This window comes from Calonectris borealis, chromosome 1, assembly GCF_964195595.1.
Source record: "Calonectris borealis chromosome 1, bCalBor7.hap1.2, whole genome shotgun sequence".
Lineage (NCBI taxonomy): Eukaryota > Metazoa > Chordata > Aves > Procellariiformes > Procellariidae > Calonectris > Calonectris borealis.
Genome location: NC_134312.1, coordinates 198,409,742 through 198,436,616, shown reverse-complemented (window position 1 = coordinate 198,436,616; position 26,875 = coordinate 198,409,742). Strand labels below are relative to the sequence as shown.

Below are 26,875 nucleotides of genomic sequence, written 5' to 3'. Positions count from 1 at the left end.
ACTTTGGTTTGATCTGTACAGCTTGTGACTGGAGACCTCAGGAGTACATTTTGCACAATCCACTCCTGTTTTAGCATTAATTGTTTATCTTGCTACCCCTAAAGGCAAATGAGAGAAACAAAATGAAAAAGCTCAACAGCTTCCTCTTTTGTTACCAACACCTCCTTCTGTCAAGAATTACACCTAGATTTGCTTACTTACATCTAGTGAATCTTCATTGACCAGGATGAGAGACATACTCTGTGAAATGAGTCTGCAAGAGTACCCTGCAAGAGAAAAAAAAAACCACAAGGACTTAACTTTTTGGAAGAATATTTAAGGTTTAGCTAAACCTGAAAAGGACCATCTATAGCTCAGATTACAGTTTACTTTTTGAGCAGTTACTTCTATCAGGCAGGCTACTAGAAGCATTGGTGTACAGGACGCACTCTAACTTGAAAATCTGACTAGCAACAGAGGCTGCACTTTATCTGCATTTCCAAATACATCACTTGAGATGTTTTAACCAAAGAAAACACCATATTAACTAGATGTAGTAAATATAGGCTATATCCCTACAGCAAAATTGAATATTTCTATACCTAAACTTTTTTTTAATCTACATGAAGACAGAATTGCCTTCAACACGTTACAGGAACAGATCTGAACGCATAGTTGCAGCTATGCCACATGACTGGAAGCACTGAATCAGTTGGTGCTACCCATTCCCCTTAGCCCACGCTTGGGTTATATGGGCATTTTTTACTCCTTAAGAGTTTAGTGTGGAAGGTCCTGAGCTTCATCCAAAACTACAAATCAATGACACACACAGAGCCCCCACCAACTCCTATAGGCATCAGGTAATTGTACTAGATTATTCTTAGTGTAGGACTGAGGCTTGAAAGAACAAGAGCAAGTTGCCGTAGTCTGGAGCAGCACTCAGAAGGCAGTTCTTACATTTGCCGGGACACCAAAACTCAAAGCAAAAGTTCTCAAGACAGAAAAAAAGCCTCTTACTTTTGTAATAGTAAAAGCCAGTGACTGAAGTACCACTCAATGCCACTGAAGTGGCCATTCCTCTGCCACACAATTGTTGCTGACATAAAACAAAGTCATATCCAGGATATATATACTTAGCAGTTAAAGAATAAACAGTTTAATTCCAGCTCATATTAATGGCAAGAGACAAATGCAAACTCGCATCAGACTGACCCCACTGCATTATCCTAAAAGCTCATGCAAGTTCTCTTGGGATTGGCATAGTCATGTAGCTTCATAAAACAGCAGAGAATTCATTTATTTGAAGCACATGCCTTTTACTGCTGATCTAAGTTACACAGGAAAAGGAAACACAATAGAATTTTGTATTTCTACTGTGCTTTTGTATAGAAATGAATCACAGCAAGTAAAGAAATTACTGTCATAAAATGAAGTCTCAGGAAGTCTTTTACTTTTCTTAAATGGAGACTGGAGGCTACTGCAGTATAAGAGTAACGTCCCAGTGATGAACCTCTGCAAGGCCGACAGGTTCAAAAGCAGAACAGCATAGTCAATGTAAAAAGATTGTCTCTCTCCGTATCTCACAACAGCAAGAGAAAAACTGAGGCATGAATTTATTTTCTGTGGGATTCTTGGATCCTTAGGAAGGCCATACTGGCTCATCAATTGCAATGCAAATCATTTCCTCAGGCCTGTCTGAGATTTTTTATAATTGGCTAGTTTTGTAGGTATAATCCAGGGTTAACATGCCTGCATGAACGATTTCTGTCAAGAAAGCAAATCTCTCAGCTTCCTTTGTGGAAGGCATGTTTATATCACATAGCCAGGCACTTTCAGGCAACAGGTTTGACTACCTGCAGAAGTTTTGTTTCTCTTCCATTTTCACAGCTGTGTGGAATATGAATATCAAGTGCAACCTTGCAGATACATTTCCATCTTATTTGCGTTAACAAGCTAAGATTTACTTTCTGCTTTGGAGAACAATATAAAATGACATTGAACTCACACACACCTGTTGGGAAAAGGATTAAATATATTCTAAAGAAATGCAGCCTACAACATGAAAGCTTTGCAGACAGCCTCTGATTCTTCCTGTGAAGAAGTCTTAGGTGGTAGTACAGAACTTAGTAATGAAGCTTCAACAGGTACAGACAAAACACTGACTTGAGAAAAAAGTCAGTTTGCCATTTTTGAAAGCTAGTCCCAGGCTGAAGAACCACTTCCTTATTTTTACTGAGGAGAAAAAGGGAGTATTACAAACTTACGCACTTCCCTCCATGTCAGGGTTATTCTTTCCCCAGGGAATGGCAACAGCCTTGTGCAGCAGGCTGTTACAAATTCAGTATAACTAATTCAAAAGGATTTTCTAGAAGCATTTGATTAGAACAGCAGCTGCAATAGCAAGCTGTAGTTTCTAATCACTGCTCACTGTTTCATTCTACCTCTCTCAAAACGAGCTAGATGCCACTCAACAAATGAAGCTGGAAAAAAAAAACCACAAGTGTGGAAAACAGAGTTGCTCTGCTGTGCATCTTGGAAGTCATGGAGTCAGAAGAACTAATCCTGCAATTGAGGTCATTTTGCATCTTGTCATCACATTAAACAGGAAGGAGATCAAGATTACAATAGGAGGATAAGCGTCAAGCCTAACAACGGTTTATAGGAGAGCTATACATTATGTACCATTTCAGGACTATGAAGATGTTAAAATCTAGTATAAACCTAGTTAAAACCCTAGTATAAAGCAAAGTAACTGGCAACTGTAAGATTTCAAGTGACATTTGTAGTCATATTTTAAATCTTTGTAATAGTTTCATAATAGTTATTACTGGCAGTACGAACATGGCAATCAAAAAAACACCCTCTAAGATCAGGGCATATTTTTGTCAATGCTTCTCAGTAGAATAAGATCAACTGCTGGTTCAAAGCCAGGTATAAATGTCAATCCACACCTGTAAATTGATATCTAGCTCTTTAATTTAAAAGTCCATGAAGCAGATGAATCAGGTACATCTGGGATTTATTTCCCTTCAAGTGTCCTGGGAGAAAGATTGCTTGAACCCTTGAACCAGAGTTCAAGATCATAGCCCACAGGCACATTCATATTGCAGGCATACAGAATCCAGCATCTGAGGCAAGAATGATTTACCCTCTGTGTTTAGAGAGGGTACATTTGCCCTGCTCCAACTTCACATAGGGATACAGGCAAGCAGCTGGCATTGCTTCCATTCCCTGAACTAAAAAATCATGGCTCACTGTAACAGAAGTATTCTTACCTCTAAATTGGAAAGATATGGGTTTAATGGATGAATTGTTAGACGGATAAGGAATTGGCTGGATGGCCGCATCCAAAGAGTTACAGTCAATGGTTCAACATACAAGTGGAAACCAATAATGAGTAGTGTCCCTCAGGGGTCAGTCCTGGGACCAATACCATTTACTATCTTCGCCGATGACAGACAGTGGGATGGAGTGCACTCTCAGCAAGCTCACAAACAACACTGAGCTGAATGGTGCAGTTGATACGCTAAAGGGAAGGGATGTCATCCAGAAGGACCTTGACAGGCTTGAGGAATAGGCTCATGTGAACCTTATGAAGTTCAACTTCAAAGGCCAAGCGCACCTGGTTTGCAGCAATCCCAAATATCAATCAGTACAGACTGGGCAATGAATGGATTGAGAGCAGCCCTACTGAGAAGTAGCTAGGGATACTAGTGGATGAGAAATTGGACATGAGACCCCACCTGGAGTATGCATCCAGCTCTGGAGTCCTCAGCACAGGAAAGGCATGGACCTGTTGGAGATGGTCCAGAGGAGGGCCACAAAAGCCATCAGAGAGCTGGAACACCTCTCCTGTAAGGAAAGGCTGAGAGAGTTGGGGTTGTTCAGCCTGGAGAAGAGAAGGCTCTGGGGAGACCTTTCAATATATAAAGGGGGCTTAAAAGAAAGAGAGAGACTTTTTACCAAGGCCTGTAGTGACAGGTCAAGGGGCAATGGTTTTAAACTGAAAGAGGGTAGGTTTAGACTCGATATAAGGAAGAAATTTTTCATGAGGAGGGTGGTGAGACACTGGAACAGGTTGCCCAGAGAAGTTGTGGATGCCCCATCACTGGAAGTGTTCAACGTCAGGCTGGATGGGGCTTTGAGCAACCTGATCTAGTGAAAGATATCCCTGCCCACAGCAGGGGGATTGGACTAGATCTTCAAAGGTCCCTTCCAACACAAACCGTTTATGATTGGAATGCAGGGCTCACAGCTATGAATGCATACTCCAGGTAAGAGCACTTAGCTCAACTGTAGGGATTGATTCCTTGTTCAAGGGAGGGATGCAGTTCAATAAACACTCAAACACTTCACTCCTACTCCGAGAAAAGAATCTGTTATTAAGGAAGTTATTGGCTGGAAATATATCAGTTCTGATTTTCTGGGAGCCTACTGAGCACCAGGATGGTGGTAAATAGAAATCTGCCATGGGTTTTTTTTGCCTCACTGAAAGGCAAAGGAGATCCAGAGTCTGCAGAGTGTTTTAAGAGAAGGATGAAGCTACAGTAACACTGTTAGCCTTCTAGAGTTGTTTGCAGACACAGGCTAAGGACAGTTTCAGCTGATAAAAACTGAAGACCCTATGTCATGCTCAAAGGTGTTTCTGAACTTGGAACTCCTATTTTCAAATCATTGATCAGTATTAAAGCAAGGTCAACCATTACTCTTCAGAGAAGTCAAGAATGCCATCAAGAGACAGAGACACAAACAAATTCTGAAGGCCAAAGAATCAAGAGGAAGCTAGAAGAACAAAGTAGTACAACTCCTTGGGGCAGCTGCCAAGAGCTCAAATATCCCTCAATACATATGGATGTCCATACAGCAAGCAAGAGTCCATAAGCATAACCTCCACACACAATGAGAAAGTGAAAATACTTATCACTCCCCAGATAGCACATTTACACCCGAAGCATAAAGTGTGCACGTGAATTGGGTTTTAAATTGAATGTTTATTACAGTTTTAATGGGTTACATACAAAAACTGGAAGGGTGCCACATGTTTGTAATTTCAAGCCAACTTGAACATGAAGTTAATTAAGTTTCCAGAGTTCTACTACCAAATTGTACGCTAAAAGTGGTAATTTAGAAATTGTAAGGGAGATACTTATTCTTTTCAAGTTGCTATCATAAAAAAACAGTTTTAGAGACAAGTTGGAAGTTAGCCTCCTTCACAGCCTTTGCTGTAAAGCTCATGTACTTGTGTTCAGGCTAGCTGGTGTCAGTTAATATATCAACTTATTTCAGATATTTATGCCAAAATCTATAGCTACTTTTTTAATTTGTCAAAAGATGATGCTTCCCTCCTCTCAAGTTGACTACTGCTTTTTAAGGAAGCAAAATCTGCAGATAGTGATTCAAACGAGATAACTAGCATTTAAATCAATTGTCTACTTAAGCCATGCACCTTATTTCTACTACAACTGTATCAGTTCAGCAAGTTATTTCATCTCTTGGTACCAACTTCGACATACAAAGATGCATGAAACTTGATTCACTTTTGATAAGTAAACAAAAATTCTAGTCAGTCAAGCAGACTACATTCTGAAATTCCACTAAACCAGCCAAAGCAGAAAAAATTAAAAGCAGACAAAAAATAGCAAATGCCTAAAGTTTTGCTAAAGGTAATGTAAGTTCAGTTACAGAGCATCACAGTTCTGCCAGAAGGAACTTGAAATATACCCAGACCCATCTACAGGCAGTTCTACATACAAAAAGCTTGGAAAGGCTAAAGAAATAGCTCCTTCAACAGAAGGCAACTGTCCTGGTTTCGGCTAGGATAGAGTTAAATTTCTTCCTAGTGCTGTGTTTTGGATTCAGTATGAGAAGAATGTTGATAACACACTGATGTTTTCAGTTGTTGCTAAGTACCCTGCTAGCTCAGGACATTCAGCTTAAAAAAAAAAGCACTGGGAGGGAGCATAGCCAAGACAGCCAGCCCAGCTGGCCAACAGGGTATTCTATACCATGTGACATCATGCTCAGTATACGAATGGTAGGCATGTTCCAGGAAGTAGCGATCACTACTTGGTTATCGGTCAGCGCAGGTGGTGAGCAAATGCATTGTGCATCACTCATTTTGTATATTCTATCATTATCTTTATTATTATTATTATTTTCCCTTTTCTGTTCTATTAAACTGTCTTTATCTCAACCCACAAGTTTTTCTCACTCTTACCCTTCTCGATTCTCTCCCCATCCCACTGGGGTGGGGGGCGAGTGAGCAAGCGGCTGCGTGGGGTTTGGCTGCCTGCCGGGTTAAACAATCACAGCAGCCTATGCTGTAAAGGATCCCCTTAACCTACACTTACACATCTAGACAGACTAATCTGCAAATCTGAATGCAATTGTGGATGGCACTTTACATGGGCACACTGGAGACAATGGGGATAAGCAGACTGTTCTAGACTTAAGAAACAACGTGAAAGCGTCACTCCGTTCTGCGAGATGTCAGATCACCAGAGTGCCACTCAGTCTCTTCCCATTTCTGGGCAGATTTACCAGTTACAGGGAGAAAAAAATCATCAAAAAGAATACAAGAGCATCATGGCACTATATGGCCAAGGATGCTATATTTAGGAGATATGTGATATCATGGGGCAGGGGTGCTTATAATCAGGATCTGTTCCTTTACTAAGTCTTTACTACTCAGTTAAGACCTGGATAGCCTCTCTCCTAGGAGGCTATTAGGGTTGTGTGAAGGGCTACCGCATGATGGCAGCACAGGCAGTAGCTCACAAATCAGCATTTCAAGCACGGCATTCTGTGACAGCACAAGGTATTGCTACCCAGGCTGCCCGCCTTGCAAGCATCCACCGTGAGAAAAAGGCTGAAGGATTTGACTTTTTGAGTACTTACTAGACTCATGCGGCATATTCAATGCAAGACTGGCACAATAGCCGAAGTGCTACAGAGCACAACGTCTAGTTGCTACAAGATTGAAATTACAATGTGCACCTCCAGTTCAGCCCAACCTTACAGTAAAATTTTTGTATCTGACAAATTACAAGTAGAATTGGATATATAGACTGATTTTACTAGATACATTTATGACCTAAAAGGAAACCTAATATTTAAGAGCTGCTTCTAATAACAAACCTAAACTTACAGTGTTAAAAACTCCATTTTTTTGCTGCAAAAACAGGTAGTCAGATAAACACCTAAGTCTTAAGTAGGTTACCGTTCTATTACATCAGTATTCAAGTACACCCATCTGATAAATACTTTAATTTGTACTTTTTGTTCACATCATTGCAAGATTTTTTTTTTTGCATTACAAAGAACATAATTTATAAGTTAAGATGCATCAACAAGTTTGAGACAAGGATATCCATACTGTGCCTTGATAAAACAACCCATATCAAACTCTATGCATACACTCAATAGCAACAACACACTTCCACTAACAGTCACGACATACTTGACTAACAGATGTGCCATAAGGTGACAGCAGGAGCAGTTATTCAAGCATCCACCTACTTTCACAGACAAGGTTTGCAAGATGTTGTAAGCTATATGCTTTGTATTACCATATTTCCCATCATATCCCAAACTCCATTAAAGTCCAGAAAAAGGCAGTCAGTAAAAAAAGAAAAGAAAACTGTAAAACAGTTTGATATCATGCACAATGTAACAAACATTACAGTCTGGTTGAGTTCTCCAGTCTCCATCAAAACACACAGTTACCTGTGTTCACTCCATACAAGAATTGTACTTAGCCAAGAGTAGAAGTGTCCCTTTTGCCTTTAAAAAAAACCTGAATATAGCCTGACACTCAGAGCAAAGACTTCACTCCAAAACACCCTTTTCTCCAAAGTGAAGGCTACCACATGCCTGTCTGCTACCAAGGAACCATTCTATAAAAAGCAGGCCTGTTTTTGTTTAAAACCCCACACTGCAGATCTAGTATGTAACCTGCCACATATCAGACAAATTCAGAGTAATCAGAAAGACGGATACCTATATTGAGAGCTGTTTCCTGTTTGTCTCCCGTCAGAATCCATATCTTAATTTCTGCCTTCATTAGTGTGGCTATTGTTTCTGGAACACCTGCTTGCAGGCGGTCTTCAATGGCTGTAGCTCCAAGAAGCAGTAAATCCTGGAAAAAAGAATTGAGGGATTGTTTTTTTAAGATAAACCTGTTTGGAACACACTCAAAAAGGAATTAAAGACAGCATGTTGCACCTCATTGCTAATACAGCATTTTGACAAGCAATATACACTACAGTATGTTTTTTCTGTGGCTATTCTACTTCCTCTGCATAAAATTCTCATTTCAAGAGGTACAGAAAGGAACCAAGTGTTTCTGATCAAAAAGATGGCAATGTTTCAAGAGCAATTAATTGAAATTACAGAACTCCAAAGCCAGCCTAGGGATGAACATACATACTAGAGCATTCGCTAATCACCATAGCAACATGATGAGTGGTCACAGTTTATATACTACTTAAGCTCACAAAACAAAAGTCACCTGGCATCACATCATTTAAACTAATTTCTCCCCCATAAAATGTACATATAGACTGGATACAATCACTCAAAGCAAAAATTATTGCAACTATTTATGGATATAATCACTACATTTACATAATTAAAGTGGTATGAACATTAATCAATCCAAGTATCTCTAGTCTACATACTGCCAGAAAAACATGTCTCATACAACTAATTTAATACTACAAGAGTTAGCCATAGTCTTATGCAATTCTAAAGCAATTGCTTGAAGAGATTTGGCCATGTTACAGAAAAAAAAAGTCAGGCAGACAAAAATACCTAAGAAATAAATCTTTTCAAAAGGCACAATCTACTCAGCAGATTTAACTTTAAAAGCATTTTAATGATCCCTTACACATGTTAAGAATTTCAATTTAAAAAAATGGATACAAATTGAGTTTAGTTATACTGTATCATGTCAGGAATTGCACAGAAAAAGTTACAGCTTCTAATATTTGTAGGGACTATAATTATTCAAAACAGTGAAAACTAATTAAGTGAACAGAAGCAGTTAGGAGAGTTGGTGTTGTTCAGCCTGGAGAAGACAAGGCTCCCAAAGGACCTTATTGCAGCCTTTCTATATATAAAGGGGGCTTATAAGAAAGATGGAGAACAACTGTTTACCAAGGCTTTGCAGTGGCAGGACAAGGGGCAATGGCTTTAAACTGAAAGAGGGTAGATTTAGATCAGACATAAAGAAGAAGGTTTTTTTTACAATGAGGGTGGTGAGACACTGGAACAGGTTGCCCAGAGAAGTTGTAGATGCCCCATCACTGGAAGTGTTCAAGGTCAGGCTGGATGGAGTTTTGAGCAAGCTGGTCTAGTGGAAGATGTCCCTACCCATGGCAGGGGGTTGGACTAGATGACCTTTAAAAGGTCCCTTCCAACCTAAACTATTCTATGATTTATGAAGAGGGCATTAGAGCAGCTCCTGCTTGTATGCATCCATGCATGCATAAAGAACAAAAGGGGAAGTTGTTACTCATACAGGTGTGTAGGCTGACATTAGTTGCAGGTCTTGACAAAGCTTAAGGTTTGATACGAGATATTCATCTGGTAAAGGTAGTAGAATCAACTTCCTTAAGTCATTTGCTTTAGTACCCTATAGCCTCCTGATGAAACATTAGTCCTATTGATGCTAACAATACTTGAAGGTTACAAATGCAATCCAAGTGTGCAACTGTAGATTGTCTTTTATTTCCAAAATCACTTGTTAAGCAGTTAAATATGACAGCACAGGCATCGGCATGGCTGAGCTACCTGACCAGGGGAGTTACTATTGCGCCTGTTGAAGCCCCCTCAGCCGGTGTACACGTGGGGAAGGAAGCCAGTTCAAGTTTGTCTCCACATGTGCATCTGTACTATGATCCAGTGACCTCAACACTCAGCCTGACAAAGTAGCTCTCACGCTCTTGTTTCAGCCCTTAGATGAAAAATCAGCCTGTTAAAACACATTATATTTTATGTTACAGCCACAAGCCAGTTTATTATCTAGAAAGAAGTGCCTACAGACCGGAGAATTTAACCTGGGAAATACCAGCTCTAAGAAAAAAAAAAGATTCAAGTTTCAAGTGGAATTCCCTGCTCCTTGGTATGACTAGCAAGCAAACATTAACAGGAAAGGAATACAGTGGGTATTTCCTACCAATACGGCACTAAGTCCAAAACTTCAATTCTACAACCCACTCGTTATCTTTTTTCAAGGTAATAAATTGTGAAAAGAGGTAGAAGGTAGATGGTCAAAAATTATCTAAGGTTTGAGAACACATTTTAAAGAGAATCAACCCATGTTCATTTTTCACCTCGGTGAAAACAGAAGAGTATGACAGCACAGTTGTAGGAAGCAGAAAGCTGAAAAGAGCTATGCAAACCTACAGAATCAAGGATTAGATAACCACACTGCAACTGAACGACCAACACAAAAGAAGACTTTAGGTGTTAGTCTGAAAAGCAAGACCCAGTCTTCAGCTATTACTTAAAGAGTTCTTGGAGTTTTTCTGTTACCCTATGAAAGTTAGCTCCCATCCTAGTCTCAACCTCCTTCCCTCTTCTGCCCCAACTAACTCAAATAACCAACAGTGCTCCAGAACTGAAGTTGCATTGTTAATATTAGTTAAAAAAGAAATTGAAGTTCAAAGAACGTTTTAAAGAAACCACTAAATAAAATGAGAGTGAAATAACTGGAGTGAGGGGAAAGAGCATGAATAAGTTTAGGTGAGAAGTGGGACTACCAGCATTTCAGAAAGCAGTAAGACCAACAAGTATCAAAGAAACACTGGCCCCTAGTGTTGGCGTTTTAACATTTCACTCAGTGTGGTATTAGAGAGTTTCAAACTGGTTCGCTGATACCTACTTTCGCCTTCCAGAATTTTGAGTTCTACAATTTGCATGGAGCACAGTTTTTCATCTTTTTTCAGTCCATGCGACAACAGGCCTTAGTGAGCACTTTGCTTTGTCTACAGTGTCTACAACAGCCTTCAGAAAACCTGAACTGTGACTGCTGTATGAAAAGGAACAAATTTCTCTGCATATGCTAGTACATGGCAACTTGGTGCAACACAATGATTTTATACATTGTATTTATCAAGTTACACCAACCTTACACAAGAAAGCAAGATAAAAAGAATATGAGAAAAGAGTTGAAAAGTAGCAATGACCTTTTATACGTAAATTAGTCTCAGAATTACGAACTAAAAAAAACTTAAGAGGTCTATGGACTGAACAGGTTGCCAACTAAGAATACCTTTTCCATTTCTGATGAACGAAGTTAACAGTTTGTTTTACTGTATAAAGCCCAAATTCCATGAGAAAAGACACAGGTAAGAGAATCTGTATCTGATCATCAAAAAAGTATGCATCTTACCTTTTCAATGATCTCATAGCATTCCTCCAGCTTCTGAGTTCTGTCTTTCAAAACTGTACTGGTTTCATTGTAGACATTCAACCACTCTCTGTAACAGTTTTCTGACAGGTCTGCATAAGCAATGCACAAAGTCCGCAGACCTACAAAACAGAAGACAGCCATTACACACAGTAAAATTACACTAAGCATCAGCAAATCATTAATGCCCCAATGAATGCTAAATTCTAACCCTCTCACTAAAGCCAACAGGAGTTTTTAATGTACACTTAAACTCTGGATTCCAGAAAATCTCCCTGTACATTTTTAAAGCATTTGGGTTTCCACAAATGCAAAACAAGAGTCTGGCTCATTTAGGTTACTAATGTTGGTGCAAATCAAGAGAGAGTTTGACAGACACAAACTTCTCCCTGATTTGCGGTATTGCAATCTAGTCATATTGGAGCAACAAAAGGGTCATCTTTAATCTTTTTAGTTTAAGTATGAAACCAAGCTTAGCTTTCATGTATTTTTAAAAAGATCAAATTAAACAAAGAACTGGCTACATATTGTGATTAGAGGTATTACTTAGTCAAACATACTACACAGCCCACATTTCCTTTTAGAAGGACTGTTTTCTCCTTCAGTGTATGCACATATCTCACATTAATAATGGGACTTACACATGCACAAAAGAGTAGAGAATAGGGCCCATGAAGTATGAAAACCATTTTATTAGACCACTGACAAAAATTAACATACAGAAGTAATGATTTTTTTTTCTGGCATGAGTCAAGCACAATGGAGTGTGCCATAAAATACAAAAGTTTAGTTACTGAGCATGTGGGAGTCTGCAAAAAAAATTTTTTTCTTTTTTTAAAAGCTAAATAAATAACATTTTCAGATTTAGGAAGAAAAGCACTAGTTCATTGTTTCACTATAATGCAAATGTTTTCTGCTGCTGTAGAAGAGTGAACAAAACCAAGTACTTCGCTGTGTATCAGTCACAAAGGCCTTAGAGACCATTTCAGATCGTTTTGATGTCTTGGTGTTCCAGGCTTCTCAGCACGTTCAGGTTGTTATTCTGCTTCATAAAGTCAGGGACTTTGTCATTTGACTTTTACACTGGCAAAACCACCTCTAACTCCAAATGTAGTGTTCTGGGAGATAGAACTCATGCCCTTTCCCTTCATCATGGCCACACAGAACCCCATCTTTTCCTTCCGAATTCTGCTTCCCTACTGAAAGCGCACAGAAGCGGAGCACAAACTGCCTTAAACTTGAAGTTATCCTAGAGTTGTTAATTTGTTGATTACACACCACTTCTTAATTTATCTTCATAACCACCTTATCTGGCACTGCAAAGCTTAAACAATGCAGAACATGCTGCAAGTAATTTGATAAATTGAATTCTCACGACATGCTGTTTCTCTTACCTTCTGTTGCGAAGTATTCAAGATGGCACAGTGTTTGCTCCATATACTGGGAATCTTTTGAAAGCCTCTCAAAAATTACATTATCCTATTAAAATCAAATTCATTACAACAGAGTAAGTCTACATATGAAGTTCCCATTTGTTTATTTACAAGCTCAAGTGAAGTAACCTGAGTGGACTTGCCAATATCAGAACCCAAGACTATATTTACAACTAATGCATTTGGGTTTTAGAGACTCTGGTTTGAGTAACTAATGTGGATTTTGCCCAGTGGCAGAGATTCTGCATCTGCTTTAAGTGATGGAGACAGAAGCACATTCTGCCCTCCTCCCCTCTTTCCATAAAGGGGTCCCCATTATCGGGCAGTACAAAACACTCCTTTCTGAATTACGAAGCAGATATATTGATTTTCAAAGAATATAAGTGTCTAGTCTTTTTCAGTACACATTGTAGTCCCATATAAGAGTTTCTTGCAATCCTTTCTAGAAAAGATTCGCAGTGATGTTAAAAAATAGAAGGCAGAAACGCTGAACAGGTTCCACCACAAAATTCTCTCAGAAATAACCTTCCTCCTGCAGCAACTTTCTTCATCACTAAATCAAAGAGCAATTGAAAAGGCACAGATAACAGCTAAAATCAAAATGCAGCACCATCACCTACATATCTTAGAGTCTCTGGATTTTATTCTGCAACTACCAGAACAAATTGCTACATACATGTCAAATACACAAACCCTGCTTTTGCTCAAATATGTACTCTTAAGCTACGTAAACAGGCCTACATCTACCTGATGTAGAGATTAGAGATAGGCATACAAACCAAGTAATTTACACTGGATGTGACAGGATGGGAGATGACTATCAGAATGTGGAAGAGTTCACATAGAATAGGCAGTTAACTTACAGTTTAGATCAGTGGCGGATGCAGCAGAACATACAAGACAAAACACCAGATTACACTGATTACTACAACCCTTTCGCTCTATTAGACATCTGAGTCTGCTCAAATGGAAGATGGCATGAAATTTTTTACTACAAACTCTCCTGTTCTCCATCCCTTCCAGTGCCATACTGCAGGAAACAGTGTGAACACAGGCATGGTATGAGCAACAAGCAGTTGCAAATCTGTGCGATCATACTAGGCATACAACTTTGAAATACCACACAATGACAGTGGGCTTCACTCCCACCACACCAGCATGAAGCGGCACATCTTTATCAAATCAGAGGAGTTAAACTGAAGCAGACAGTTAAACAGAGCAGTGCACCCAGACCTATATGTCAGGACAAATTCAAGCAAACCAGATTCTTACAGAAGTCAGAAATAGTTTTCCCTGTTGCAAAAAGCCACCTGCATGGGTTTCCATTAAAATCAGAACCACTTTCTGGCTGTGGCCAATGCTGGTTTTGCAGCCTTTATACTTTGCTAAGTTATTGCTCTTGTCAGTGAAGACAGAAGCACAACATGGTGCAAGTCATGATGACAAATAACAGCAGGTGCAGAGATGCAAGAGCCAGATCAAGAGCCAACCACCTGAGAACAGATTTTAGTATTACAGATTCAGACAACTGCATTTAGTCTAGCTTCTGAACTGCTGCTGCACAGCTGGGTGAAATCCTGACTTTGCCTAAGTAAAGGGTAGTGCTCCCAATAGTTTCACAATTTCAACTGGGTAGTAGAAAGCCTACCAATCTTTCTGCCTGCAAAGAGGAGGAATGACAGATCTCCTAAATCACTTGGCCCTAAACAGAAAGCCAACAGATACATATGAGACACGAAATGCCAGCATCAGCCACAGCTGTTGAAACAATAACTGGTAGCATTAGTTCTCTATTAGGTAGCATGATTACTTACAGCCCCTTTGCAGTAGAGACGCAGCTGTCCCGCTGGAGTTCGAACAATCACTGACATTCTCTTCCTATTGCTATTGAAAGAAAAATATTTGCTTTCATTAGTCATACTGATAACGAGTAAGTCCTGTTCTAGCCAGTGAATTTTCTCAGATGTGCTCAGTGCATCTGAAATCAGGTGAGATGTAACAGTAGTAACTTAAGACAACACAATGCTTGACAGCAACGAGAAATACTAAATTGTCCATTTCCAGCTTCAGCTCTATGGCTCCCAGCGGTGAGCACTCAACCAGAACACAGACTTGCACCCAAATGTGAGCAAGAATTTAGAAAAGAGCAAGATGGCACAGAAATCCTCCTGAAAGAAGGGGAGTCACAGCTTTTTTTATTCTCAGCTTTTCGTTATTCCTCAAGCAAAATTGTTTTGGGGACTCAGGCTAGAAATGGAATGATTAAGGCTGAATGCATATTTATTATAAGCATAAGAGACACTGAAATAACCACCCATTGACAAGGGCAGTTATTCAACTTCCTAACTCAAAAGAAAGCAAAAATGTCATAGAAAGGAATCAAGGTATAGACCAGCTCTTGGCCTCCCTATAGGTTCTTTATATTGGCCTAATCAGACCTACATAGTTGAGATTATGTAAAACAAAGTCAGACCCTCTGAGCAGGACTGCATATCAAGACAGTCAAGTTTGGGATATATTTTAAAAACAAAGGTAAACAGTAGCATACTGTACACAGATATTTAACAAAGGAAGGTAGACAAGGATATTTTGTTTTTGTTTTTTTTTAAGATCAATTTTGGCATTTCACTTATCAATCTCTCCTTTAAAACAGCCACTGGAAAAAATGCAGCTTCTAAGAGGCAGAGGCAAGCAAATCAACTCTCATCAAGAGAACTCTAAGTACATATGGTTTCATATTCAAAACAAGTTACCTGTAACTATAATTCTTTTCCTTAGCAAATGGAGAATTCGGAAGCATCCTCCTTCCTCATTCCCTTCTTGCCAATATGTACAAACAGGTCAGAGTGTAGACCTATCTTCCTCCTCCAAAGTTGGTCTGGGAAATCTAGCCCCTTTTCAGGGATCAAGAGCCATGTGTAATACAGTAAGCTCTTGGCATGTATGATCAGACAAAACAATCCTTTCTGAGACTTTCTTTAGAAAGTCTGGAAGGACAGCAATTAGCTGTGCCCAGAATTTCTGCAGCAGGCTAATGATACTGGGAAACTTCCTTGAGCTTTTTGAAATCTTATTACAGGAACTCCCTCACTGGTTAAGTAGGAAGTTGCTACACACAGGGAAGAACTAAGACAGCTTTTTTCTGCTGCATGCAGGCTACAGCTACTCTTGTCTACAGGCACCAGGGTACTGGTCAACTTGTCAGAAACCCTAAATTCTTCTAGCACCTTTTTAGATATTCCCACAAGTAGCTTAAGTAGCTACATTCTGAATGAAAAGGGGAAACTAGTCAAAAGTAATCTTCAAAGCAAACTAGGACACAAGAAAAGCTGCCTACCCAAATCTTCCCTGACTTCAGTTTTACATACTCCTTTAGAGCAGAACCAGCCAACTCAAAGAGGGCAGAGAACAAGACTTAAAGGCTTTAAGCCACAGTGAGAATAGAAAAAACAGCAGAAAAGCCTGCTGACTAGCACCATCCAAACTGATAACACTTTATCAGCTGACAAAGAGAAAGCACCTTTTATCATCTCCAATGATTTAGGGGCCAGATTCATCACACAAAGCTTCTTGCTACCCAAGCAGTGCCTATCCTAACTAGCCTGACAAGTGAGGAGTGCTTGCAAGGTTTAGTTTTTCATAACTGGAGTGGGGGGCACCAAAAAGCCCTCCAGTTGTAGATTCCACCTACTCACAAAAAATAAAAGTAATTTATAGAAGCACTATAAAAGCACAACCTCAATCTCAAAACATGTTCTTGAAGTAGACAAGTGACACATCAGGAAATGGCACAGAATGAAACTTTCAGGGCAGCAACTTTTCAATAAGCCAACAGAGCTGGAGTGGCAGGAGAGAGCTTCATGCTCACATGCCAACAGCCACCAGTTTGTAAGAAGCTCTGTATTAGCCCTGTATTGGAAACAAGGAGATGGAAGGGCAGGACAAAGTTAAAGTAGTTCAGCTTTTCTACTGCATCAGCTGAAACTTTTTATTCTCAATAACGTATTTACAAAAATGGTTTTCTTGTTACCCTGCATTTAGTATATTAGAGGAAAACTTACCTGGAAAACTCCAGCACATTAAGAATTTCAAAGGTTTTTTCTTTTCCCAGCTACAAAAGAAAGTAGGTACTATTTTAAGTATGATTTGCAGTATATTCTTACATGTGTAAACATGCAAGTTGGTTAGACACCTTTGTTTACACATCCCACTGTAAATAAAATGTGGTAATAGCTCCCTCTCCTGGTAACAGCGATGTAGAGCCCTATTTAATGAAGGCATCCTAATCTTGAATGTCTAATATTGTGGCATCCTCCATTTACTATTTTTATGTCATTTCAAGGTACTAATATCTTACTCTAGTAGATAAGCATGCTCTAAAGGTTAACCTGCATATTTACTTCTTAGCAGCCTCAGAGACATATTACAGACTGTGAGCACAATTCCAAGTTAAAATAAACATGTATTACAATAACCTTTGTCTGATTTCTTTTACTTGAATTACAAACATATTAGATCATATTTTTTGTGGCAGAAAACGGTTGACTGAGGAGTAATTCCTGTTATCACCAACAACTGTTTGCTGGGGTTGAGCATGAGCAACCTGAGGAGGGAAAAGGATTTAGAAATGCCTTGGTCTTTACATTCCTGTTGTGTAACTGATGGCAGGAGCAGTGGGAGTTACCGGAGTCTCAGAACTCCAGTAGTATTTGTAGCACATGGTTTAAGAAAGGGCTGTAGCAAAATCTAATCGCAGTACAGAGTTATAGCCTACGAGGCACATACCAATTCAGCAATATCCCCAAGGCAAAAAGCCATCTCCAACCCATGTTATAAGTACTGCCACAGATGTAGGCAATAAGGAGAGACAGGAACCTCTAGGAGTGACAGCTTTTATTGCTGGCTATAAACTGACCATGCTTGGCATGTATGAGGAATATAAAACTAGGTCAGGTGGGCCTGGGTCTTCCTGCACAGGAGAGAAGAGCCTAGATAGCTCTAGATGCCACTGTTCACCCTAAGCTCTTCCCCTTAAACTAAGCAGCAGTTTTCTGAGTAGTTAGAAAAAGTTTGTGACAAGTCCTAGAAAGATTTATATTTTAAGCGCTTGGCTTGGCAGCGTACTAAGAAACTTGAAAGTGGATGCACCTGAGAGGAAGGACAAAAATACATCCATTATTCTTAACAAGGACCCTACTATATACTCTAGAGACAAAGTTCTCATCTTAGTTGCATCTGTGTAAATCTGGAGCCACTTTAGCTTAGACTGCAACTTAAGTCAAGCCCCATGAGTCTGAAACTGCCTGTATTAACTCTAATCCGTTAACTATACACCCCTGCATACAAAGCTTGCTAAGCAGATAGATATTCTATATATGATCTTAGTCAGAAGAAAAATTCAATTTTAATACAAGAAATCAAACATTTAGAAGTATAGGAACTGTTAAACATAATAGTTAGAAAATCTCCCATTTCCTTCTGATGTAAGCATGCTCATCTGTGCTTCCCAGACAAGGGAAATATTCTTCAGGCACAACTGCTGTCATTTCCCATATAAGCTTGCAACTTCCTATTGCCCATGCCACACAGAAGAGCAGAGGACTTTGCATCTAAAAATAGAGTAAGACAACTTTTCCCAGTCTGCATAAGCCTTTTGCATGTAGCATCCTAAAGGCCCTTTACAGGGGAACTGACAAGAACCACACAGGAGACATTTATGCTCTGCATGAGCTTGGCAGTCTGTGCCATGCACATCTACTACTTACCGCATCAATGATAACTGAATGTGGAGTCCGTCCTGTGAAGACATAACCAAGTTTCTTTGCTCCTTTCACTAATGCCCCTTCATCTGCCAATACAAGAAAAGCTTAAGTTTAATCTGGTATGTCGAAGAGGCCTACAAAGCCCTACTTAAATATGCCACACTGCCAAAACACAGAAGCCCCCTTTCCCTATGTAGTCCCACATCTCTAGGGCTGCTAGAGTAGCTCAGCACACACTTCCACAAGAACATCGACATTTTAGTCCTACAAAGGCCATGTAATATCAACTGTACAAACTTCATACTCAATCTGTATAAAACATCCTGTAACTACTAGAGCATTAAAATCTACTGTTGTGGAGAAGTCATACTTTTCTACATGAAAAAGGGGAAAAACCTGTTCTGAAAGCAAGATCAAAGCTGTGTTACTCTAAATTCCTACAACATGCATTTAATCCATTTTCTGCTGTAAAGGCACTAAGTTCAGGTGCTCTAGACATAAGTACAGCATTGTCTTCTGGAGACTGAACTGGGCAGCGTCATTAAGAGCTCAAATAACCGAGCTGAAACCAGAGCCAACACCTCTACCTCTAGTATGTAGTTATACAGCCTCGTCAAGGAGCAAGTGGCATTAAGTACAACCACCATCCAAGTGAATTTAGTGCCCAGCTCAAGCAACCCTAATGTCTCTACAGCTCCCTTGGTCTCCTCACAGTTCATCAACACTGTGATTAACATTGTGAGTAGATCTGCCTTACACAGGCTGTTCACTCGACTCTTCAGACACTTTAAGACAAATAGAAACACTGCTGCTTTATCACTCAATATATCACTACAACAATTCCAGAAATATCCTCAGAAATGGAGATAAATTTTATGGGGAGTGGGGCCCTGCTGTTCTTCATTTTGGCCCTGCCTACCTCTTTCAGTACCACTGTGCTGCCTGAAAGAAGGAAGAAATGGGTGAAGAGTAGGCCCAAATATGGCCAAGACTCTGCTCTTTCTTGTACCTTGTCATGTATCAGCATCTTGTATCTGCATAAAGCAACGTGGGAAGCTACTAGATAAAGACAAACAGTTTGCACTCATGTCAGATAGAGCAAGGAACTGTTCATGAAGTACTTCCATAGGTCAGCTCGATGTAGGGAAGACAAGTCACTGAAAGCACTTTTACTTTTGCTTTTCACCCCTGCAGAAAGAGGCCAGAGTAGAAGATCTTGTGAGAGCAGAAGGGATCAAAAGCCTAGCCTAGCTCTACAGAAACATCACGGACTTGGCAGTTTTGTTTGAGGCATTCAAAAGCAGCGTGCACTGGTGACAGAAGATGCCAGATCTACTGCTAGCATCATGGAGGACATCTTGCTTTTAAAATCAATGACCTCTTCAGAAATTTCTGGACTTTCCTTTCATCCCCATCCATTCATTGCTGCTCCCTCACTCCTTCCCTCCCCAGAAAGACAGCAGCAACCAACCTGGAGAGGAGGCCTGGTAGATTATTGTGTTTCCTTGTCTCTCAGGAACAACAGTATGACACACAGCCAGCAGAGTGAGGAACTCCTGTATGTGCACAGCTGTGGGCTAGACAGGACATCAGGAGAGTCAGGTTTAGTATTACACAGAGACTGAGAGGCAGCTGTTCACAAACCTGATAAGACCTCTTAGATACCACAGACAAAAAGGGATATTCTGTTCTCTATTTATAGTAGTTGTCTTGGTCCCAGAACACCAATATAGCAGAGTTAAGGGCCATCATTAATGAATTGAAGTGCTAATGATAAAGATGTCACTTAAGTTGCAGAGAGCTGGGAAGACAGAATACTCCTCCACCCCACCCCCAAATATGAAAGCATTAGTTTTGTAGCACCCCAAGCTTCATATAGGCAAAGATGTCTGCCACCAGATGCTGATGATCATCAAGCAACAGGAAATACTACTTCGGTAGCTTCCACAACAGCTTTCAATAGGTTGACAGTAACCACACCAGAATTAAACTCATTGCAATTGCACCCTTAGTGATGAACATCGAGCTGACAGCAGCTGATTAGCCAGTAGAAGGCAACATCATGTGCTCTTCCACCAGAATACATCATCCAGCCCAGCAGAAATTTGATCAATAGTCCCTACACATTCAGCATCATGAGAAGACACAATACAAAACATTGTTCACAGACTGCATACGCACCAGCCACCCCAAAATGCTTAAAGAGACAGCAGGCTACAACTCAATGAAGATGCTATGGCACTTAAATCACAGGCCTCTGATCAGCAAATTCTGGCAACTGTAGCTATAGTGACTTGAAATGGAGTCCCCCATCCCATTCTTCCCTCCTTTCCACCCCTGCCTCTGGCACAGCATTTCCACTCTCATAGCAGTAAGGAATGGTACTCAGCTGCCCAGCTCACAACCTGCCATACTAACTTCATCCACAGTTCACACAGATATTTAAGATGCTTGGTGGAAACAGCTGAAGTGAACACATGTTCCCCTTCACCAACTCTGCTATATCCGTAACATCAGTTGGTAGCATCAAAATCTTACGTCATAGCAGCCGTTTCCTCAGTGACTGAGTCAGACATGAACTTAGCAGTTCTGCCTTTGCAGAGAGTCTTAGTTGACTTTGCAAACTCTCGCAGAATTTTTGCATATGAAAATATCATCTAGTTTCCAAAGTTTTCATTAGCATAGCATATTGTATACATACTCTGTCTTAACAGAGCCACTACAAAATCAAGACCATAACAAGCACAAGGTCAGGCCAAAACCCCACTATTGTGATACTAAAACCAAGATCAGATGGAGAAGAATCCTGCAAGATTCTAGTAAAACAGGATCCAAGTTTTTTTTCACCAGTTAAAAGATGCTTCTATAAAATTTATTATGCTAGCATACACCAGAACATTTCACAACAGAAAAAGGCCACAATATTCAAATGAAATTACGTGAAAACTACAGGCCACCAAAAATCCTCTGATGTGAGAGGCTTATATTACATGTATTTTTCTAAGAGTATTCGCAGTACTACTACCTGAAATACAACACACATTCATTTTATAAAACCCTTTAATCACATAGAACTACTGAGACATTAAGGACTCCTCCATTTCCCACTTAGAGGGGCACTTAAAACGCAACTTCTCACAATTAGGCCAGCAGCATTCACAACTGGGTCTCAGACATGTTAATGCTTCTCTCCCCAAGCCAAGCTATGTGACAAAAATGAAGTTTTGTTCTATCTCAGGTCCTATTTCAGGGACAAGACCAAGAAGAGGAAAAAATTCTTGAGTTTTTTCTTTTTTCAATATGGTGCATGTGGCCTATATACTTGTACAACAGAAAGATGCTTAAGGTTTATTAGTAGAAAGTAAATTACTATGAAAGCCACAAAATGTCAGCTGGCAAATGTTGTGTCAACATGTGTAAACAAAAAGTAAGCATATCAGAAAAGAGTGTAATAAAAGGACTGCAGATCCAATACTTATATTCTTGTTTTACTTCAGGTACTTTGCCATTAGTATTTTAATGAATAACTGTTTCACACAGGACCTTTATCTTCGTATACTGAAACTTCTGAATTGTATGGTCACTAGCCACTAAAATAACAACAGTTGTAACGTTTGTCATGCTGGAGTGCAGAGGCTGCGTTCAAGAAAAGGAACAGATGGAATATAATCTGAGACTAGTGTGCAAAATGTTAAGTCCACAGCAAATTACTGGTCAGGAGGTTTCTGCTGCTGCATTATTTCCAGTGAAAGCAATGGAAGTTTCACCTCCATCTCAAAATGCATAGCCTGCTAGATTCTCATTTCAGCATCCATTGCTGCAGACCTTTGATGTCCTTCTTACACGTCTATCACTATGAAAGCTTATAAGGGGCTAGGTATGTGTTCTATCAGCTGGAAACAACCTGGCTCCAGCAATGTCATAGACTTCAATCCTTCCTATGTGTATACTTCTGCTTTCAAGCCAGCAATGTAATTTGTTGCTGTCTTGGTATTTTCACAGCTCACAATGTATTATACGGCAATCTTCCAATTCTATAGCAGCAGATCACCAGAGGCCCAGCTTATCACGTCAGCTCCTCCACACAGCTGTCATTTGTTTCCCTTCTATATTATTCCAGCACTGACACAATATTTGTTGCACTGGCATGAATCAGGATAGAGCATTCAAATTCCTACTTCAGAGCTGTGAACAGAAAACTCATTAATAGCTTCTGTGGTGATAGATCCCTTGCACTATGCCAAGCTTAAGCCCAGCATAAGACAGAGATCCCACAGGTTAACTGATTCTGCTTTATTATTTATTTTCCTCTATTAAAGCAAGTCCCTGACATTTTAGTACTCAAATTCTTCCGATGGTCTCCGTGAGACATTCCTTGCCTGCTCATATGATAAGCTCAGCTCTATTTCTTCCCACCCCATTTTTTCCTTCTCTATTTATCTGTAGCAGGAACAAAGTTTGCATATTTTAGTCTCTTGTTCATCTGTCCACAGGCAGCTCTCAATCTGAGAGCCTTCTCCCCCCATTTTCCTCCCTGTGTGCCAACAGCTCGAGGTGAAAGCTATTGCTTCTCTTTCTCTATGTCTTTTCCGAAGATCCATGGAACATCTGGTGTACAAACACCTATGCCAGCAGTAGACCCCACTGGCTGAACTTATTTTGCACACTGCCCCTACAAGATGAGAACCACAGACACATTGAGACAGTCTCATATTTCTGGAAGCAGTGTCTGGATTGTTATCTACAAAGCATTATCTACACTGAAAGCAAAAGTTTCCCTATCTAGAAGGCACATTACCCATTATCAAGCAGGGCATAGACCACTGGTCAGGAAGCTGTAGTACGTTTTCATCCCTTTGTATTCTTCCTTATTCAAAGGGAACAAAACACTGAGTCGAAACTCTTTTGGGGAGCAAGCTGCACTCTGCAGAGCTACATATCTGCACATTTGTCACACATGTCCTTATCTGGGCCTCCTCACTCTGAAGAAAGAAGCTGCATTATTCTAGCCAACTGTTCACAGCCTGATAAAATTACAAAGGAAGTTGCATGTGAAGTTAAAGATATTTATTCTTCTCTCCTTTGACTTGTAGCAGTACCAGATCAGTGCCGCCATTCACAGTATTTCCAGATGAGCAGCATTGACAGGTTTTTGAGCAAATAGCCTAAAAATGGCCAATGGGATATTAAGGCACAGTAACAACTTGAGCTTACTACTTAGCGTAAGTGTGGCACATTCTGCCAAGGACAGCTAGTAAAATATTCATCCATTTCATTACCAGGGAGAATTATGACTCACTGTCTTAAAAAGATGTGAACTTCCTACTGTTTTGTTCATTAAAATAACACCTGGAGAACAGTGTGAGGATCCAGCCTTGTTGGGCATCTCTAAAACAGTAAAGCTGGTAAGGTTGGAGGGGATCAGGATATTTCAGGCACAGACTCAAAGAACACATTAACTCTATTGGTATTCAAATGCTGGTTAAATGCAAGTTTATCTTGTCCAAAGCCACCAAAATATTACCTATAATTAAAGATACTGCCTTGTACTTGAGCAAAAGAAAAGTACCGAAGTCCCATGCACAATAAGGGCAAAAGCAGAAGAGTGAAAGATATTTCTCAGCAAGCTATAACAATTTAATAGTCAGCTGTAAAACGATATGTTTTGACAGTTTTCAGGCAACAGTTACTTTCTGACCTAAAGCCTCCCAGAGGTTCTCATCACCTGAATGTATTTTCCTCCTACTGTATTTAAATTCCAGTTTTTCATTCCAGTGGTGATATGCCTTTCTTGTTCTGCTTTCCTAAGGAATTAAGAATCAGCTGACAATAGCAGTCATTTCAAAGCCTGATGGGATAAAAGCCTCAGTTCCCACATACTTCATGAAAACAAGCAGACATGTTGGAGACATCTAAATGAATGCTTTCACTACAGTAAAGGCTCAACATGAGCACAACAGTTATCTGTTCTGCCTGGCCAGCTGCTTAACTACTCCTCACACATACTCACTGAATCAATTAATGCATCTGCAGCTATACCACATGCTTGCTGCTTCTTGCCCAAGCAGTAATTTGCAAGCCTCAGAAGAGAGTTTATATGCAGATTGGAATTAGTACAGGAAGTTTGGAGAGAATCCTGGGAGATAACAGAGAAGTCTAGGATGAGATCCAAGTTTATTAGTTCTTTCACTTTTTGACCTCCTTCCCTGTGCTCATATCAGGGTAAAAAATAACCCCACACCAAACAGGCTTGCATCTCCATGATGAGTTTATTCACAGCACATGTGCAACTCGCAAGCACCAAGATAAAGACCATCTAGCATATTCACCAAACTTTCTTTGAAGTTTTTGGAAATAACTGATCTTTGCTTATTCTAATAAGAGTTCATGCCATTTTCCCTATAGAAACAAGCCAGCATCATACTCTTGGCGCTGCTGCACAGTTCATTCAACCGAAGCTGTTACAAAGAAAAAGTATAGGCAGACAAACCTAGGTACTTTCTTCCACATTAAAATCCCAGAGAAGCCATGTTTTCAAGACAAGTTATTTTTCCTTGGAACACTTCCGGCAGGGCAATAATTCTTTGACTATAAAGAGTGGACTTAGCCATCAGTCAGTCCTTACACACCAGTGGCCCAGAAGAGCTATGAAATTCAGAGGTGATGCAGGATGCTAAAATATTCCTAGCAGAAGGAAGACAATTTCATGAGGACAAGTACATTATTTTTTATTTTCAACCTGGAAAGAAAGTTACTTGGCACTGAAACAGCTCTAAACTAATACTTGCGACTGGATTGAAAAACAAATAATCTTCAAGAACAGAGTAATAAGCAATTGAGTGTTTGTGAGACACAGCACATTGACAACTTCAGCTGCAAAAGGGCAAATGTTTAAAGAGAATTCATTGCCCAGCTGAGAACAGCACCATCTGACCCCACAAGGCAGCTTGTGCTAGAATACTTCAGTTTTATCACCTCAGTTCACTAAACAAGTAGAGATCATCAGACATCTGTAAATGCCATCTGCAGCTATCTACTAGCTATGATAACTAAGAAATTAAGAATATTTAAGTGGAAGGAAACAGATTATGCACCTTAACAGCTGACCTAATGCAAAAAGCTAATGGGCTAGAAACAGGTGACTCTTCCCTCTCCCACTATCCTATAATCCAGCCCTCATCTCACTGACACAGTTTGACAAATGGATCTGAACTTCCTAAGCAAACTGTCACAAGTAGTCCTTGCATTCTTGTGTCTTGTGCTAAATCGCCACTTGTCAGTGGGTGGCATCCATCCCTCCAGTACAGTCAGGCTCCAAAAGATATCTTTGACCTACACAAGGTACACCTTAAGTCTTACCAGCCAGAAGTTTCCCCACCCACTGTCTGAGGGCTGAGTTCACAGAGTGTGCTCAGCCCAATAGTCAGCTGTGCAGTGACAACAGTATTTATCTGTTCAAGTTGCCAGCCCAAAGGAAACTGGATGCCCAAGAGTTCAGCATGTAAAGAACAAAGACTTCTGAGTTGTCTAGACTAAGTGACACCTAAAGAACCTACCAAAATCCTTTATTTGCCTGCCACAACAGCAAATATTCCTTCTATCTCCCAAAGTAGAAGCTCTACCCAGAAAAGATGAAAGAATTAGAGATACCCCAAAGTTAAGGGGCCATCTCAAGGCTAGATGAGAAACTCCATCTCACAGGCCATTTGATATATGTCCCTTCTGCTGAGTCTATTAAAATGTACCAAAGCACTTCTCTGCAGAGATGCCTAAAGCAACAGCCAGTGAGGAAGAGCCCAAACACTCTTTATCTGTAGCCTGCACCTAAACCAGTAGCCTTCCATTCAGAAGGAGTACCTGGTGTCAGCAACTGCCATAAACCATAACTGTAACCATATATAAACAAGCAGAACACAAAAGAACAGGAGGCAACCCAAATCTTGGTTGCAAGTGATGTGCAGTGGGAAGTCCTTCCAATGCAGATGATTACAAAAGCCACACAGGAAACCCATACGTTGTCCTGGCAAGGCCACTGTCCTGAAGGTTAGAGCACAGGAGCCATCTTCAGGCTCTATCACCCTGAGGAATATGTAGTGACATACAAAGTATTAAATATTCCTTCAGGCATTTACACCATGCTGCATTTCAACTTCTTAAGTACTGTAAAGCAAAACAGAAAGCAAAGCTTTGCTGCACACAAACAGGATGTTGTAACTATATTTTAGATGCTCATACTAAACTTAACCAGCCCAGTTACAGAAGTTATACAAGTTACACTAAGGAGAGCA

General features: G+C 40.0%; 1 protein-coding gene across 1 annotated transcript in view; it reads right to left on the bottom strand.

Moving 5' to 3' along the window:
- ATP8A2 (ATPase phospholipid transporting 8A2) overlaps window positions 1-26,875 on the bottom strand; it is a 213,470-nt gene that overhangs the window by 147,056 nt on the left and 39,539 nt on the right. Inside the window, exons 18-25 of the mRNA XM_075143130.1 lie at window positions 20,059-20,164; window positions 18,591-18,673; window positions 16,887-16,936; window positions 14,640-14,709; window positions 12,787-12,871; window positions 11,375-11,514; window positions 7,978-8,116; window positions 202-266 (exon numbers count right to left, since the gene is read on the bottom strand). Of these exons, the coding sequence (XP_074999231.1) occupies window positions 202-266; window positions 7,978-8,116; window positions 11,375-11,514; window positions 12,787-12,871; window positions 14,640-14,709; window positions 16,887-16,936; window positions 18,591-18,673; window positions 20,059-20,164 (738 nt within the window). The remainder of the gene's footprint in view (window positions 1-201; window positions 267-7,977; window positions 8,117-11,374; window positions 11,515-12,786; window positions 12,872-14,639; window positions 14,710-16,886; window positions 16,937-18,590; window positions 18,674-20,058; window positions 20,165-26,875) is intronic.